This window comes from Gallinula chloropus, assembly GCF_964237585.1.
Source record: "Gallinula chloropus genome assembly, chromosome: 5".
Lineage (NCBI taxonomy): Eukaryota > Metazoa > Chordata > Aves > Gruiformes > Rallidae > Gallinula > Gallinula chloropus.
The window spans coordinates 9,564,375-9,581,251 of record NC_140090.1 but is presented as its reverse complement, the minus strand read 5'-3'; the positions used below and the strand labels follow the sequence as shown (position 1 = coordinate 9,581,251).

The 16,877-nt window shown below is 45.2% G+C and overlaps 1 protein-coding gene across 1 annotated transcript; it reads right to left on the bottom strand.

Annotated features, from left to right (window-relative positions):
* Positions 1 to 8,039: 8,039 nt before the first annotated feature.
* LOC311192655 (5-hydroxytryptamine receptor 5A-like) lies at positions 8,040 to 16,718 on the bottom strand (the record flags this gene model as incomplete). Its single annotated transcript, XM_084265182.1, has 2 exons — positions 8,040 to 8,372; positions 15,936 to 16,718. 2 exons carry the CDS (start codon positions 16,716 to 16,718, stop codon positions 8,040 to 8,042), a joined length of 1,116 nt encoding a protein of 371 aa, XP_084121308.1.
* Between the last annotated feature and the right edge of the window lie 159 nt (positions 16,719 to 16,877).

The window sequence follows — 16,877 nt, the reverse complement described above, 5'->3', positions numbered from 1 at the left end:
GTAAAAGTCTGTCTTTTTTTTTTTCCCAGTACATATTCAGTTTGACATTCCTTCATCACATGGCTGTATCATTCCTTATTGCTTCCACTACACAGTAAAGAGTCAGTGCAGTACAGCAAGATAGAAATATACTGTCTAATTTTATTTATTTGGGTTTGGGCTTTTTCAACAGTAAGGAAAATAGGGATGTTCTTTGTTTGGGTTTTAACATTGAATCAGGGCAAGATTCTGGAATAAGTTGGTATGTACTGTGTAATATGTCCAGTACCACAAGATGAGCGCTGCAGAATTCAGTGGTTTGTTACTTCTGGCCAAAAAAAAACCCACAGAATGAGATTCTTGAAACTTTCCTCACCAGCTAACAACTGCACATTCTTTTAATTTACACTCTAGCCATGGATCAGATTCCAAAGGATAAAAATTAATTTCTAACAGTTAAGACATTAAAAAAATGGCAACTTACCTTGAATAATTTCTGGTGTAAAATTATAGATTTATATTTTTATAAAATCTAGCTGTTGTATAAATTTCTTTGAAATTTCATTTTTATATAGAGAGAGCGTACTTGTTAAATTAATAGCTCCAGGAAACCCCACCTTACTCACTAGGAGCATCACGTTCCCCCTGGCTGGCCTGACAAAGTCCCTGTCGCCTGTAATGTAGGAGGATAAAGATTCAGACGTTCTGCTCACACACACTGGTGCTCGCCTCTGAAGACAGCCACCGGTTCCCCCTGCGGAGGACTTGCCTTGGCAAGTTTAGGAACTTTGTGGAACACTTTCTGAAACACTTTTATATCTGTATATACAGTATTTTATAATTCAAACAGTTGCTCTTTTTTTTTTTGTACTTAACATCAGGGTTTTGGACTGACTTCTTAATGTACACCACATCTTCAGGAGAAGAGAAACGGGGTTCTTTTTCCCCAAGAACACCGATGACAGTGCTGTTTGATTGCATTCTGTGGCAGCAGATATGAAATAAAGAATGTTTGGAATCCAGTGACCTCCTGCTATTGTGTTTTTAAGGTGGTATTTACTTCAGAAGCCTCAGTATGTTTTTGAATTACACGTGCATTAAAAGATGAATTGTGCCAGCGTAGCATCTTGATACGCACTCACACGGATGTCTCCTGTGCCACAACGATTGGTAATGGTTTGTTTTCTCTTGCTGCCTTTGAGCTTGGTGTTTTGGGATTTGAAACAAACTACCCAACCTGGCATGTGCAACAGAGTCTGTGGAAGGCTTTAGCTGTCTTCCATAAGTATCTGCTTAAGATACAGGATTCTTCATGGAGATTGTAGAAGTTCATCACACTGCAACCCCTGATTCCACCCTTTTGAGTACAACGGGAGGTCTGATATTAGCATATGAACTTGTGCAAGCTGTGGCACTGAAATTGGAGCTGTGTAAGTATTGAAGCCTTACATAGGGAGATCGCTGACGTTCTGCCTGGGTAAATCACAGGGAGCTACTAGAACTGTGGTAAGCTGTGTTCAGTGGGATGTACCCTCTTGTTAATGAGACGGGTTTTGTGACAACATGGAACATCTTCCTTGTTCCCTCAGTACAGGGAGAAAACCTTTCTGCTGAGCCAGCTTGTATCTTACTCCCCATGCCAGGGCCTGGATAGGCACAGGCTGCTCTCCTTGTATGTGTTCAAAGTCATCATCTGGAGCGAGTGGAATAATGAAGGCAAAATTACGTTCTGAGTCCCTTCAGAGGAAATTTGCATTGAGTGCTACTTGCAGACTTTCTCTAGTCAGCTTTGATATTAGGAGACATTATTTGTGTCTACAATTTTTGCCCTCTATAAAAATGGTGATTCATTCTTTCTAATTTGCAAATCAAATAATTTTGGCATCAAGATAACCTGCTTGTGAATCCAGGCTGTGATGTATTTGTGTACCATGCACTTCTAAAAAAGTAACTTGCATGGACATTTCAATTTGGATTTTACCACTTTCATCAAAATTGCTTTGGCAGCAAGTAAAATTTCCTAGCTAGGCTAAGTAATGAACTTAGAATAAATGATGTGCTTATTTGTTCAGTATAACATTAAAATTTAGGCTTCCCTGTTACAAACACAGTAGCCTGGGAACTTCCATGTGAAATATAAAACCACTGGAGTTCTGGCTAGGAGCTAGTAGTATTGACTAAGATACAAATCTGGGGTTTGTGAAGATCCAGTTACTGCTCATAGAAATAAATCCAAGCCCCAATTATAACTTACTGTAAAGAATTGGCTTGTTTCCAGGGTAGATTGAAACCCAGGGCAGACAGATGCTGTCTTTGCTTTCAGGTCCCAGTATGGAAATGAGAGGAAAGAGCCTGGAGAGGTATGGAGAAAGTTGCACCAGCTGTTCCTCGCATTCTGTCGCAGGCTGTGCACGCTGGGGGAACTGTTTCTTCAGGTACCTGGGCAGGAATCAAAGGGCAAGAGGCACCTTCTCCAATGGGCACCTTACCTCAATGTCTGTCAGGCTTCCCCAGGACACTGGGCTGTCCCCAGTGTGGAGGAACGAGTTCATGTCATCCTATAGCTGCTGCTGGGAAGGTGACTTTTGGGACAGGTACCTAAGATGCTTTGACACTGTTAACACCACAGTCCTGCTAAACAGCGTTTCGGCTTTCAGTAAGGATGACAGACAGATGTCCAAGTGAAGGGCAGTGTCAGGAGGTAAATCCTGCTTGGAGTCGTTGAAGGAAGGAGGGCAGCACTTTAAAGTGGATGTCTTCCTTTTAAGTCAGGAAGCTCCAGTAGCTGTTAGCATGGCTTTGCCTTTTGGCAGCACTGTGACTTTTTTTTTGATCTACAGAATAAAAACTACTTCTAGTGCCCACAGGGTGGGGATTGGAGCTGTGCAGCTGAGGCACTACAGGACCACACAGACCCATAGCAAGCAGAAGCTCAGTTCCCTGTTCCACCTGGTTGCTAGGGAGGAGCTGTTGCCTTTGCAGAAGTTCACCTCAGTGGTGCTGGATGTCTTTGACTGTTGAATGAGAGATCTTGCCCTGAATTCATTTGGTGTTACCAGGCTTGTAAAATGACATTTACAGGGCTTGGAGCAGAACTTATTTTCCTGTTTTATTTGGTAGTGCTGGCTCAGAGCTTTACTTTGCATTGCAATAAATTTAATTATTATGATATGCTGATGAATGAACGGCTGTAAAGTAAGTCTGCTCCTTGTTTCAGAAGCTGAAGTATTTCAGACTCTGAAGTTAAGGCTTACACCTTTTAGACCGTGACAGCTTTCTTTAAATAGTTCCACAAGTGCACTTGCAAAATACCTTTTGAGAGTGAAATAAATCAGTGACGCACACCTACTCCAAGCAAGACAAACTCCAGGCAATCTTTTTGTTGCATCGTATCAAAATGAATGTAGTTCTATTGATCTGAATACAGGAAAATCTTGGGAGGCAGGTTCTAACGGGACCAACATTTTCTTTAAGGCTCATTCCCTTCTTCATCTTTATTTCATGAGAAATCTGCTTATTGAAGTGTGACCATAGTATGTAGGTTCTTGCAAGATACAGTATGTGAAGGCTGAGAGATGCGGACGTGCCAAAGCATTTTGCTGTGTGGCAAAAGAATGCATTGTACACCTCATTCTCCAGGTATCCTCAGCCCTCAAGGAGACAGCAAAACTTAAAGGAAATTTCTTTAGAAATATAAAATTATTTCTTCTTTTAGGTGTTACATCTTTTAGGTCCCTCTTTATAGAGCTACTGGTTGGTACTCAGGCACCGCAGACAGCTGGAGGACTGTGGCTTGCTGGTACGCCTACATCCTTAGCGCCAGCTCTGCTAAATCAGGCGCGGAAGTAGGGCACACGTACGGGGCCAAACACAAATCTTGTTTGGGTGGGGGATGACATAGGATAGTCTTATCTATGAAAATCTACGCACACAAGCCTGTTTATTCATGCAGTGCTGACACAGCCAGGGCTGCTGCCTGCACCAGCTCAGCCAGCTGGCATCAGAGCTACTCCGGCTCGGGGCTTGGAGGTCTTTCCCCAGCTCTGTTGGTGGCGGCTTCATATCCATAGCATGTTTGTGTCTTCAGGTTCTGCTGCCCCCTTGTCTCTTGGGGACAGTGGTGCAGACTGGAATAACCCATTGCTGCTTGCAGCAGCTGAGCAATGTGCGTTCTTGGGGCCAGACCCTTTGTTTCTTCTTATGTTGATCTTCACTGCAGAAGAGGTATGGCCGAACGATCAGGAACACCTGAGTCTAAAAGTGAATTACTGAGGAGCTCTCATTGTGGAAGCTGTAGCAGGAGTGTGGGTTTCATGGAGTGATGAGGATCAAACAACCTTACTAGTGTTTCCTGTTTGTATTTATCTTCCAAAGCCCTTTGGCTTCTCCACAGTTGGGATTCCAACAGCCATAGTTCCAGTGCAGCTGCAGGATGCAGCAATGCCTTTCTGCTGAGCAAGAGGTACCAGTGAGGAGCTCTGGGAGCAGGTTTGGTGTCAGGAAATAAAGTTGATAGTAGTAGTCCACTGTGTACAAGCAGAAATGACCCTTCTCTAATTTGGCAGCTTGTGTTTGGAGAAATAAATGACTGTATGTCTAAGTACTATAAATTATTTTATTTTAGAATAGTTGATTTCTTTTTTTTTCTACTTGGATATTCAAAACAGGCTCTGTAGGTTATCTTGGTTCATAGGGGGGGTGTGTTTTCCTTATTTTCTTCCGTCTTGAAGCCAAAGGTAATGGTGCAGCAGTAAGATCTAAATACTAATGCTTGAGGTACCAGAAAGAGGAATACTTCCATGCTTGCTTTTACTCTTTCCTCTTTTTTTTTTTATTCAAGTTGCAAGTTTTAATAACGAGAGCAATTAATCACGGAAATAAAAGTACCAAGGGAGGTAGAAAATTATCCCTGGTTCCAACGATTTTAATCAAGGCTGATGATTATCCAACAGTTACAGTCCCACTGCGCCGAGTTCCTGGGCTTGGCACATGAGTGTGTGGGTGAAAGGCTGTGCTTGTGCTGTGCAGGAGGGCAATGCCAGTACACAGGAAGCAGCATCAAGCCATAACCCCAGGTAGTGTACTTCTTCCCTCCCCCTCCTTGCTAAGCTCAGATTCCCTGTGATTAAAATCCAGGTTTTTAAATCCTGAACATGCATTGCTGCTGCTCTTCTGGACACAGACACTCAGAGCCAGTGTGGGAAGCTGATTTTAAGAGCTTTCTGAAACTACAGTGAAGTGAAAGCTCCGCGTGCTTCTCATCTCCTCAGGGTGAGTACAAAGCCAGGCTGCTTCCAGCTCTGTAACAGCTCACTGCCGTCACGGGCGCTTGGGTGGGCAGAGCACTAAGCAAGTTCTCTTGAGAACTTGGCACAGGAAAATGACAAGAGGCTCAGATTCACCTCCTAAAGAAGCTAAATTAATCTCTGAGGAGGTGGAGAGCTGCATCGGTAGCCCTGCCACCAGTTCCACCAGTTGCCAAGCTAGCTGAAGTCCTGCGCACCAGTAACGGCTCGTCTGACAGGGCAGATGGGATACAGGCACTGAAGTTGGGATGAAGTGTGATTACTGGGAGCTTTGGGAATGGCCACGTGCAGGAGATTCATGTGCTCTTAACAAACAACTAAAGATTGGCTTTTAATTTTCTCCTCCCGTGTCATCTGTTTGGGTTTAGAAGCCTTTGAGAGCAGTGACTCTCTTACATGAAAAATTTAATTCACTTGAAAAATTCATCAACAGTTCAGAATAAGGCTGGCAGGTTTTAGTAACTTTCAGACTCTTATGTAGGAGTCTTCCTTCTGGCTTAATGAAGCCTTCAACCACTAGTTTGAGCTGTAGCTATTCCACAGGCAGGCAGATTGAAATTCACTAGGGAAAGGGTTAAGTTGATACTGAGAAGTCTGAGCTGCTATCTAACAGCTCTTTGAAATCCTAGGTCATTAACACTTCCACATTCACACTGACACTGAGTGAGGGGCATCCTCTGTGGCAACCTGAGATATGCAGGTGGCTACAGCCACCACAGGTTGCTCTGGAATGTCACAGGCAGGGTAAGGAGCACAGCAGGGCCTGATCTCATCTAAAAGTCGCCTGTGTACCTGACACTAAGCTCAACTTGACATCATGAGGTACACGAATCATGCTACACTGCCGTAAACTGCTCTGTAAGGCAAGGAAAGGCTGCAGCATTTGTTTTGCTTTTGGAACAGACAAGCTGCTTGATGATGCCTCTCTGACATGGCTCTTGAGCACACTGGTCCCTAGATGACGGAAATGCACCTGGCTGCCACTGCCTGTGGGAGACTGTGGGGATACCGGGGCTTTGGTTGGAGCTTCACGGTCAACACTTGCGTCAGTGAGATGCCCGTTAGCTTGGTAACTGTCAGACATGAGGCTGAGTGGGATACGCTGCTGATGCCATGAAAACAGCTCCCTTTTCACTGCAGTGGGATCGAGATGCCAGTGGTGTGTACTGCTGGAGCTGGGATTTGTGACTTCTAGTCATTCTGTGCAGTTGGGTTTGCTGGCAGGTGCACTTTGAATCCAAGTGTTGCCTAAGCAGCGGCAAACACGCAACTGGCAGAGAAAGGTGGTGTAAAAGGTTAAGTTTCAGCTTCAAAAGGAGTTGTGATGTTGTGCAGCCCCATCAGAGCTGCCATGGTTTGCCTTTAGAGTACCTAAGGAAGCCTTAGGAGGAGATGGGAGAGGGTGCTGGGACGCTGTGTCAGTGAAAAGCTGACATGCCAGAAATACTGAGGCACTGCCAGCATCAGGGACGGGGTAGAAGGGAAACCCACTACAGGAAAAGACATGGAGAGGAAGAGACTGGGCAGTCTGCAGGGAGAGACTTCTGTTTTCATTTATTTATGTGAGTATGTTGGGGATGGGGGTGCTTGTTACATCGGGAGGAAAGCAATTTAAGACTTGGTTTTGAGTCACTGTGGAGTGTTTGGTGTCCCTTAGACCTGATGACATCACCACCTTTCTTACAGTAGGAGAACATTGATGCAAGCTGACAAAATGTGGGAATTCACTGGGTTAGGGCTATAAAAACCTATGGGGTAAGTACCCCAGAGGGTGCAGTGCAGAGATCCACCTACCACTGAGAAGCAGCCCCATGTTGCTGCCAGCAAACCTGGTGACTGGATACAGTGCGTGTGGTGTAACAGCAAATACAGGCCTAGTCTTATGGCAGCACAAAATAATTGTGTGTACAGTCCTGCTCCACCTGGAGGTATCAGGTGCCTAACTTGGGCTCACCTGGGTTTCAGAAATCAGGGTGAGCCTGAGCCCTGCAGATTGTGACAGTACAATCCAGGCAAAAATGCCATGCTCGAGCCAACTCCTGCGGGTACGAAGTGTTCTCAGTAGCTCTGAATAATTTGACATTGGCTCTGAAGTTTCCCTTACCCCCAGGGGACATAACTGACCCCTATTTCACCACAACTTCCCATCAAGGACTGCTTCTCACTAGAGAAACTCAGCCCTTCAATCACACCACGGCGTGTTCCTGAGCTGCTTAGTCACCCGTTTTAATTTCACATCGATTCAACAACTGGCTGAATACAGTGTGTTTATTCCCTTCCAAGCACATCTCAGGAACGAAGCCGACATCCTGCCCGCACCACAAACATTTCAGTGCTGCTCAATTAGCAGTTCCCACTGGTGCCTTCGCTCGCGCTGAGAGCAGAGCGCTGCCGAACGGCACCTGTGGCTGGGTAGATGACACCAGTCCAGCTCGATCTGACAGTCACGGTGTTGGACGCGTACAGTGCTCTGCTTTGCAGACCTTAAACACATGTTGATTCCAAGAGCAGATGGGAGGTAGTCACTGCTTTGAGCTTCTTTGCCAAACCCTGGAGCAGCGTGTGTGCATTTCCAAGGGGGAGCTGTAAGCTGTCAGGAGGTTTATATCCAAACATCTTCCCTCTTCTCTTCCATTGTTCCTAAATCCCCTCAAGCAGCTCTTGCGCGAGAGAACTGTGCACATCATAGGCGTGTGTCCCTCCAGAAGTCTCTATTATGCAATAAAGGAATAATTTTCTCCTCCATGTCCCTGTTCATCTCTGCTTTACAAAAAGGTTCTTGAAGGCATTGTTGTAATTTTTGTTGAATGCTGTATAAATGAGAGGATTAAAGAAAGAATTGGAGTAGCCAAGCCAAAGAAAGATGCTTTTCCAGACGGGTGGGATGTTGCAGGAACAGAGGGGACTTATTAATTCCGTGATGAAGAAAGGGATCCAGCACAGTACAAAAACTCCAATTAAGATGCCAACCATCAGAGCTGCCTTTTTCTCTTTCTGTTCTCTCCATGTTTCTCCATCTGTCTGGAAAGTGATAGCTGCATGACGAGCTGTAAACACCATCTGTGGTTCACGCGAAGCTTCCTTCACCTCAAAACAAAAGCAAACATGGATTCTTACCAAGACAATTTGTTTGAGTGAAATATTACTTTTAAATGACAGCACGACATCTGTGCACCTACCACAAAAGGCCCCAACTCCATTCCTTCCATGTTAAAAGAAAGAAAATGCCCCAGAGTGCCAAAATTACCAGACTTCTCATTATGCTGGAGAAGCTGCTGACTGTGACTGACAAACAAAGCTAAATAAAGAGTGACTGATGCCATGTGTGTTCTGGGCATTCTTTTTCAGTTTATTTTACTGGATGCCTTGACACCTAGTGGGAAGTCAGGTTGTTAAGGAAGGCTGACAAAGGCCCTCTGCCTACCCCTACACCAGGCTCTCCTGCGCTGCTACATGACCCTTAGGGTTTCTCAGGTCTGAATTGGAGATTAACTTCATCCCACTGCAGGCCCTTCAGGTCATTTCCCTAAGGTGTTAGGGAATTCCTAACAAATTCCTGCTCTTTGACTACAAGGCTAAACTATTTTTCTTCAGCCTAACTGCCTGGGCACAGAGCTCAAAATCTCATTCCTGCTGGGTGCAAGAGCTTGGCACTACCCTTCTGCAGAAGGGACAGAGCATATCCAAAAAAACCTCAGCTAATATGCAGAATTTTTTTTTCTCACTGGAAACTTTTCAAATGAAAGAATGGAATTTCAATTAAAGGAAAGTTTTAAGAAGTGGTATCTGATCTTTGGAAAATGCTGGCAATTCATTACCCTCCCCAAAATATCATAAATGCTTGAAATAAAATTGAATACTTTGGAAATACTTTGGTAAACCCATCAAGAAGAGTCCCTTATGAGGGAGAGAACTCGGGTGCCTTCTGCTTTTCCTTGACAGAGACTAGCTCTCCACAGGCACCTCTCCCTCTGGCTTCCACTGCTCCAGGCTGCCAACGGTGCTTCTTGTCTCATGTCTTCCTGAGGGCAAGTACAGCAGAGCTCCAGTGGCAGTGAGACTGGCAAACAGGGTCTGGGCACACGTTATTAACGTGCTTAGTGTCAATCCAGAGAAAGCCACTCCCCTGTGATTTTAATATGAAGATTAAAGTATCTGTGGGTGTAAGGTCTAGGTGCTACAGTTATGAAGACTGTGCAGTAAGATAAACAGTTTAAGGATGTTACCTGAGGCTGTAAAATTTGCCTGTGATAATTCCCAGGCACCACTGGACTCTGACACCCCTCCAAAGATGGCTCGTGGGTAAATTAGCTACATATTCCACGTGTGTGTGCCACCTTTGTGCGAGCTTTATAATAGATGGTGGGCCCCTCCTTCATACGAGCACAGCAACTCAGAGAGGGAAGCACTGGCAGTGGCTAGACCATCACTCTTCAAGATGGATATCCCTGTCTTACCCTCAGACGTGAGACACGGCTGCAGAATGTAAGAGCAGCAGATTATGGGCGCAGGCAAATAATGGAGGAAAATGAAAATCACATCTGTCCTGACAATTAAAATGGGATACCCCTCATGTAGCAAGGATCACACCATTTGTCTGCAGAAGGACTCGCTCTGCACATCCTTAATCACACTCTGCAAAAAGGGATGAATGTATGACACGAGGGCAAATTTGTGACAAGCAACCCTGAAAGATTGCGTCTTAGCCCTGAGGAATAACTACATAAGTATGCCTCTTGGGAAGAGCCATACAAAGGACTTTGTCACTAGCATCGGGCATAGTTTGGTACTATATTTAACCTTCAGCTCTTAAAAGATAGAGCTTGTGGTGTGCCATCATCAAATCAGAGCCCTTTCTTTTAGGTACTTCAGGGTTTAGAAGGCTTGTGACTGAATTACACAATTTATTAGTAGCGATTCTTTTGTCACTTAATTTCATATTGTGAGAAAAAGTTCTTTGTTTAATTTATTTTGATAGAAGAGACCACAGCCCTCCAGTGTTTTCCTTAATGAAGCATGCATTTACAGCCTGGTTAAGCTACTCCTGAAATCAGAGGAGTTTTTGACAAACTCCACAGGTTGCTGCATCAGGCCTCTGCGAACTAAACAGAAAGTGAAAACAGATCATGGTATTTTTTTGTAATTACAGGACAGCAGTTGTCTTCCTATCTACATAAGTTCTACTTCCCCTGTTGTCATTGCTTTCTTTTCAATTCTTTTTTTTTACTAATTTGGTCTGGGGCTTCTGAATACTGTTGTAATAACAGTAAAAATAATATAAGTCCAAATAGCAGCCTGACGCTTTAGGAAAAGTAACAGGATGTCTCATGGAACCTTCCATTAAGTAAACTGTAAATATCTGTGGCTGACCAGATATTTTGCTTCAATTTTCCATAAGAAATCCTTAAAAAAAAAAAGATATGCAAAATATTATTGAAAAGGTAACTAGTATCCCTGCTCAGTGAGGTCCTTCAGCCTGTGCCTTCAACAGGACATAGACAAGCATTTAAACCCTGGGAGCTGCCTGGAAGCTCAGCTTTCCCTCACCGTGGTGTCCAGCTGAGCAGCCGCACTCGCTGTGAAGGACCCTGGCTCAGTTGGCTCTCCATCAAGCTGGTGTGCCACACCACCTGCCTCTCGGCATTCCCAGCATGGGGTACCACTCCAAGCGCCAGCCCCCGGCCTGAGCGCTGCCACTTGCCAGACCTGTGATGCGCTGGCCAGCTGCTCCTGGCTGGTACTGTCAGAAAAGGGGCCGGACACTACAGAGGGTTTCTAGCAAAGCCCCATGCTCCACGCTCCAGTGCTCAGTGTCCCCATCACCTTTGCGGTACTGTGCTCCCTCCCGCCTGGCCACCACACACACCTGCTATGGGACTGCCAGCACTGCATCCCTCCTGAACAGTTTAAACACAGATTTAATCTGAAACGCTGTTCATGTCAGAAAACACGTATCAGTGCAGACTGCAAACCTGGGCAAGTCCAATATCATTTCAATATTTATTAATTTTTACTTTTCTTGCTGCAGACCCAACTCATCTCCCTGCCCTGGCTGGTGCAAGATTATCCTTGCTACAACTATCAGCCCCCAAGCCTATGTTGCCAAGGCTGGCTTTTACAAGCCAACCCACACAAAGTGCATGGAAAGTAAATTAGTCTACTGTGGGCAAACGCTGTTGTGGTACACAGTGCTGGCGGGGGATCCATGCTGAAGGGTTGCCCGCCCCTTAGGCAGGCATGGGGTAATCTGCTGTAATTGAGCATTGTCTGAACAACAGCACGGGCCAAAATGATTATGATGATTTCCAGCCTTGCCAGTTGTGATTTTCTTGAACCAAACACAGCTGTAACTATACCAAACCTGCAGTTTCCAGTGCCCAACCCAGAGGCTCTGCGTGACTCCAGTTTCTAACATAAGTCACAATATCTCACCATTATCCCTCTGCCACACAGAACAAAGGACAAGCCCAATGTAAAAACTTCCCCCCCCCATTTTGGGCCTCCTGATGAGCACTAATGAACAGGCTGTGACAAGGGAAAAGGTGTTGTGTACTGTAAATTAAAGCAATCCACAAAGATGCCCAGTTTATGCTGGGGACATCTCTCCTATGTGAGCATCTCTGCACGGTGTTGCACACTGTTATCACTCAGTGGCTAGCAGCACACTATGCCTGGGGCAGAGATTTCATTTCCTCCACCCAGGCTGTGCTCCAGGTGCTGCAAGTCAGGAGCAGTGGGGAAAAAAGCTGCTATGAAAGTACAGAATTAGGTTCTGAATTTGTGAAATCAGCTATTTCCAAGACAACAGGCTCTGTGAGGTACAGAGACGACTGCTTTCCTGTGAGTGTCATAAAGAGAGTTAAATGAAGGAAAAGAGCTCTCAAGCACAAATTCTTCTACAGTACAAATTCTTCTACAGTTTGATTTTAGTTTCATTCTTCTCTGCATCGATCAGCAGCTACAGTTCAATGCCACTTCTGTTGTCTATCCCCAGTAAATTGCTACTAGTGAATGGCAGTGTGTTCCTAGAGCTGTATGTTCCCAACTCCTGTGTTCCTAGCAGCGTTATAAAAACATGCCACCAAGGAGCTTCTGATGAAATCCTTCAATTTAAAATGTTCCTTGGAGCTTTAATGATTGCTATTACTGGTCCCTTGTGGCAGATACTGTGTATGCATTTGTTCTCTACCTCCAGGGTCTGCAATAAATTGAGATTTAAACAACAGCAAAGATGATAATCATCAATCAAATCTCGCTTACCAGCACAAAGTCAGAGTTTTGCCTATTACAGTGTGATTCAGCAAAGAGAAAGATCATTTCTGCCTTAGTACAGCCTTGACGTTCTCCTTCCTCTTTGAACAAGAACATGAGAAAATGAAATGCACAATGCAGGATCAAAACATAGGAATGTCTACACTTTCTTGGATGCTCCACCAACTTGACAGATAGCATGTCTGACAGGGAAAAGAACACCTGCTTTCTTTCACAGGACTTTTTTCTGCATTTCTCTCAGGAAATCGCTAGCCACTCCACTTTGCTTCCTGCCTCATCTTTCTCCTGACACCTGCTGCCACTCTTCCGGCCAGTTGTACTTTGCTTCCTGACCCACAACTTCTACTTGGACAGTCAGAGGCAGAAATAAGAAAGTCTGTGGCTGCTTCAGAGAAGGAGGATGTGTTTTCTCTCCATGTTGTCCTGACTGGTAATGTGGGTTGGAGAGGCTGAACAGGCTGAGGCGCAGAACATTGCACTGTTGGAGCTCTGAGGCCTGATACAACCTCAGTAGTGGGAAGTACTCACAAAACTGATAAGGTTTGGATCAGCCCTAATTACTCATACACCACACAAGGTACTTTGAGAGGGGATAAAGGGAAACAAACCCACCCAAACACAAAACCCCAACCATCAACAGAACTTGCTTTCTAAATCTCACATGGAAATTGAGTCCTGACCCTGCAGTTGCTATGTGTATGTAAACCTGACATTCAGATTCTGCCACCCTTGCCCTGGGTGGGCAAAACCTAGGCTACAAGTGACTTCATTGATTTACAAGGGCACTGTCCAGCAGTATCTGCTGCTTTTCAACAATCCTCATTTATTTCAATTGGTCTATTTACAGAGAGAATTATTACCTGCTGTCAACAAGGAGTGACAGAGTAGAGCTCTCTGTCAGTGATGGTATGTCACTAGTTTTTTATGAGGGTGACTCACATCAGTATTGACTGTAGAGCTCAGATTTTAAGGAGTTTCATAATGAGCAAACAAATAATTATAAAAGCACTAGACTAATTTAGGGTGAGGATTCTGCATAATTTTTGTTTTGAGGGAAAGTAAGAAACAAGCTCTTATTAAAACTAGAAGCACTCCCATCCTTCAAGTCCATTTCCTTCACATTAATATTTTCAAAGACTTTAAAAACTGTTCTTCAAAAATGCAAGTAAAATTTTAACCAAAAAATTACTCAAAGGAGCCAAAGGAACAGTAGTGATGTGTTTGAAGATTCTTCTCCAGAACTCACTGGGGAACTGCTCTTGTTCTGCTGGACCCTGCTCCTATAAGCTTAAATAAGGTCAGGATAAAACTCAGGGAGTAAATCTTAACTTAGAAAGAAAACTAAGACGAAATGTATCCTGAATGCCAGCTCCTTTGATCTACAGGTTCATTTAATGTACATGTGGACAACTGGGCATTAGCTCTTCCTTTAGCTGATGAGTAAAGGTTTGCACTTGAATCACACAAGTCTTTTTATTCAAGTTAGTAAATGAAGCTTCTGGGACAGTGGGGAAGGTTGCCAGTACGTACCAATTGCAGATTCAAGAATCCCTGTTATAGAAGAAGTTAATATGTCAATCACTGCCAATATAAGAAAGATGAACTACTGGCTTGAGCATTTGCAGTAATAGATAAACCAGTAACCCCTCCAAAATGGGTATTCAGCTCACACTGACAGGAGCTCTTTTGTCAGTATAGCCTAAACCAGCTCCCAGATGCTGCATCAGCAAAACCTACTTACCTGCCAGCCTAGCTGTGCCCACACAAGGGCTTGTGCAGGCAGAGAGCTATGACAATTAGAAGCCAGGCTTTTTTTCAAGTTAAAACTGACATAGCAGCTACCTGTCTCTGTATAGACTAAAACTTAAGCAGCAATGCCCCAGCTCATTTAGCTTCATAGAGTTTTAGATTCCAAACAACTAGTCCTGTATGAGTATGTGTGTATGCTTGTAAAAAACATTACAAATATTTGTTAGATTTTATGCTTGGAAAGATTACACATTAACTCGAAGCAATATATTAATCATACTTACAGCTCGGAAAGAAATTTGGTGCAAACAAGGAGATAAAGGATGTAGGAAAAAAAAAGAATGCCACTAGAGGAGATATTCTCATCTTTTGTAACATAGTTTCTGCTTCTGCATAGAAGACAGCTTCATAAATCAATTTATACTATAAACATCTTCAAGACATCAGGATCCAAATCTGAAAGTCTGACCACAAATAATTGCCAGTGCTGTTATCTCTTGCTAGAATCAGGCTAGAACCTACAGGCTTTTATTCATGACCATAATAACAAGTTTCCTAGCATGCCTCCAAATCAAAGTTAGAGGGATTTAGCAGAGGAGTCAGACTCTGCAGGCTTAGCCCCAGTTGAACAGAAAATGCTCAATGCCTCTGTATCTTGAACATCAACACAGCTCATCTTGTTACTGGGGAAGGGATTTGATTTAGCTGGTACAATGTGCAGCCATGACAAGGTACTATAAAAAATCAGTTCCTCCACAGTTATGAGTAAGGGTATGTAACAGCAAGTAGAGTTTACAGAGTACTACTGTCCACCTTGGTGGCATGGCACAGGTGAGAGTGTCATTATGCAAGGAGCCTGACTTAATGGGACATAAGGAGCTGGCTGCAACCCTTCCACAGGGACACAGCTTTGCTGTCAGCAAGGTGTATCCCCACAATGAACGAGACCTCCCACATGACTACAGCTTTGTAGGAATACAGGCAACGTTTGGGATTAAGAAGGAGGATGTGGTTTTTAAGACAGCTAGTAATTTTAAGAAAGAAACAATGCATTGCTCATTGCTTCAACACTATGCAGTGTACAGTATCTTCCCACCATTCAAGTTAAAATAGCCCAAGCACATAAATAAAGTGTATCATCTGCTTATTAAAATCTACTCTGACAGTGATAGATCCCACACAAAGTCCGTGCTGGTAGATAAATGGGCATACATTTATGCTGTACCCAACTTAGGGATCTGTTTCTGTCTTTGTTTACTCCCCACAACACTATAAAAAGATAAAGAGAAACAATAAAAACCAAGGAATGGTAAGTTCAGACTATAGGTATGATTTTTAAATGGATCTCCAGACTGGCAGTGAAAGCGCCTGTCACGTTCTCTTACTGTACATTTAAGAAAAAAATGAGAATAAAACTCTTCTCCAAGAGTAGTACTTTCTGACTGGCTAATTACCACTCACATCCTGTATGGAATAGCTAAATTCACACAAGAGCCCCAGGGAGCATCGCAGTCTTCTCACTGTGCCTAAACCACCCATGCAAGGACCACAGCTGGGAGCAGATGAGAAGCAGAAGTGCAAGTGCTTGGGGAAAGCAGCGGGGACTCTCCTCCCCATCCCCACTCTTACCTGGGCAGCCTCGGGCAGGGGCACCACGGCGTTCCTCCTGCGGCCCCCCATGCGGAACTTGGCCGCCTTGTAGATCTTCCAGTAGACAAAGAGCACCACGCAAAGGGGTAGGTAGAAAGCCCCACCAGTGGAGACGATGGTGTAGGAGGGTTCCTGGCTGACCTGGCAGCGCTCCTGCTCAGGGCTGTAGGTCTCCCCCCAGCCGAAGAGTGGGGCAAGGGAGATGGCGGCAGACAGCGCCCAGGTGAGAGCGATCATGACGTTGGAGATACGGCGGCGGGTGAGCAGCGTGTACTCCAGGTGTCGGGTGATTGACCAGTAGCGGTCCAGGGCGATGGCCGTGACGTTCCAGATGCTGGCTGTGCAGCACAGCACGTCGAAGCAGACCCACACCAGGCACAGCTCCCGGCCCAGCCGCCACCGTCGCCCAGCTGACAGCTCCTTCACCAAGCTCAGCGGCATCACCAGGGCCGCCACCAGCACGTCCGACACCGCCGTGGAAGCCACGAGGTTGTGGGGCACCCTGTGGAAAGCCTTCACTCGCAGGATGGTGGCCAGTACCAGCAGGTTCCAGAGGAAAGTGGCCACAGTCAAGAGCACGAGCAGGGTGAGGATGAGGATAGTGAAGATGGAGAAGGGCTCCCGGCCCCTCCACATGCTGCTGCCCATCAGTGCAGAGACAGCTGAGGAGTTGTTAGCATCCACGTTGCCTGAGGAGGTGTTGGAACCCATGTTGGCCTGACACTGGCCCTGTGGGGTACAGGGGCTCAGAGGCTCCGCCATGCCCAGGACAGGGGCTCGGCCCCCCACTGCTTCTTCACACAAGCACTCTGCCCCTTCCCAGGCCGCCTGCAGTCCCGGCACCGTACCCAGCCCGCTGCCGGGTCTCCCTCAGCGACTGCCCGCCATATGCCGCTGCCTCAACGCATCCCGCGCCTCCCC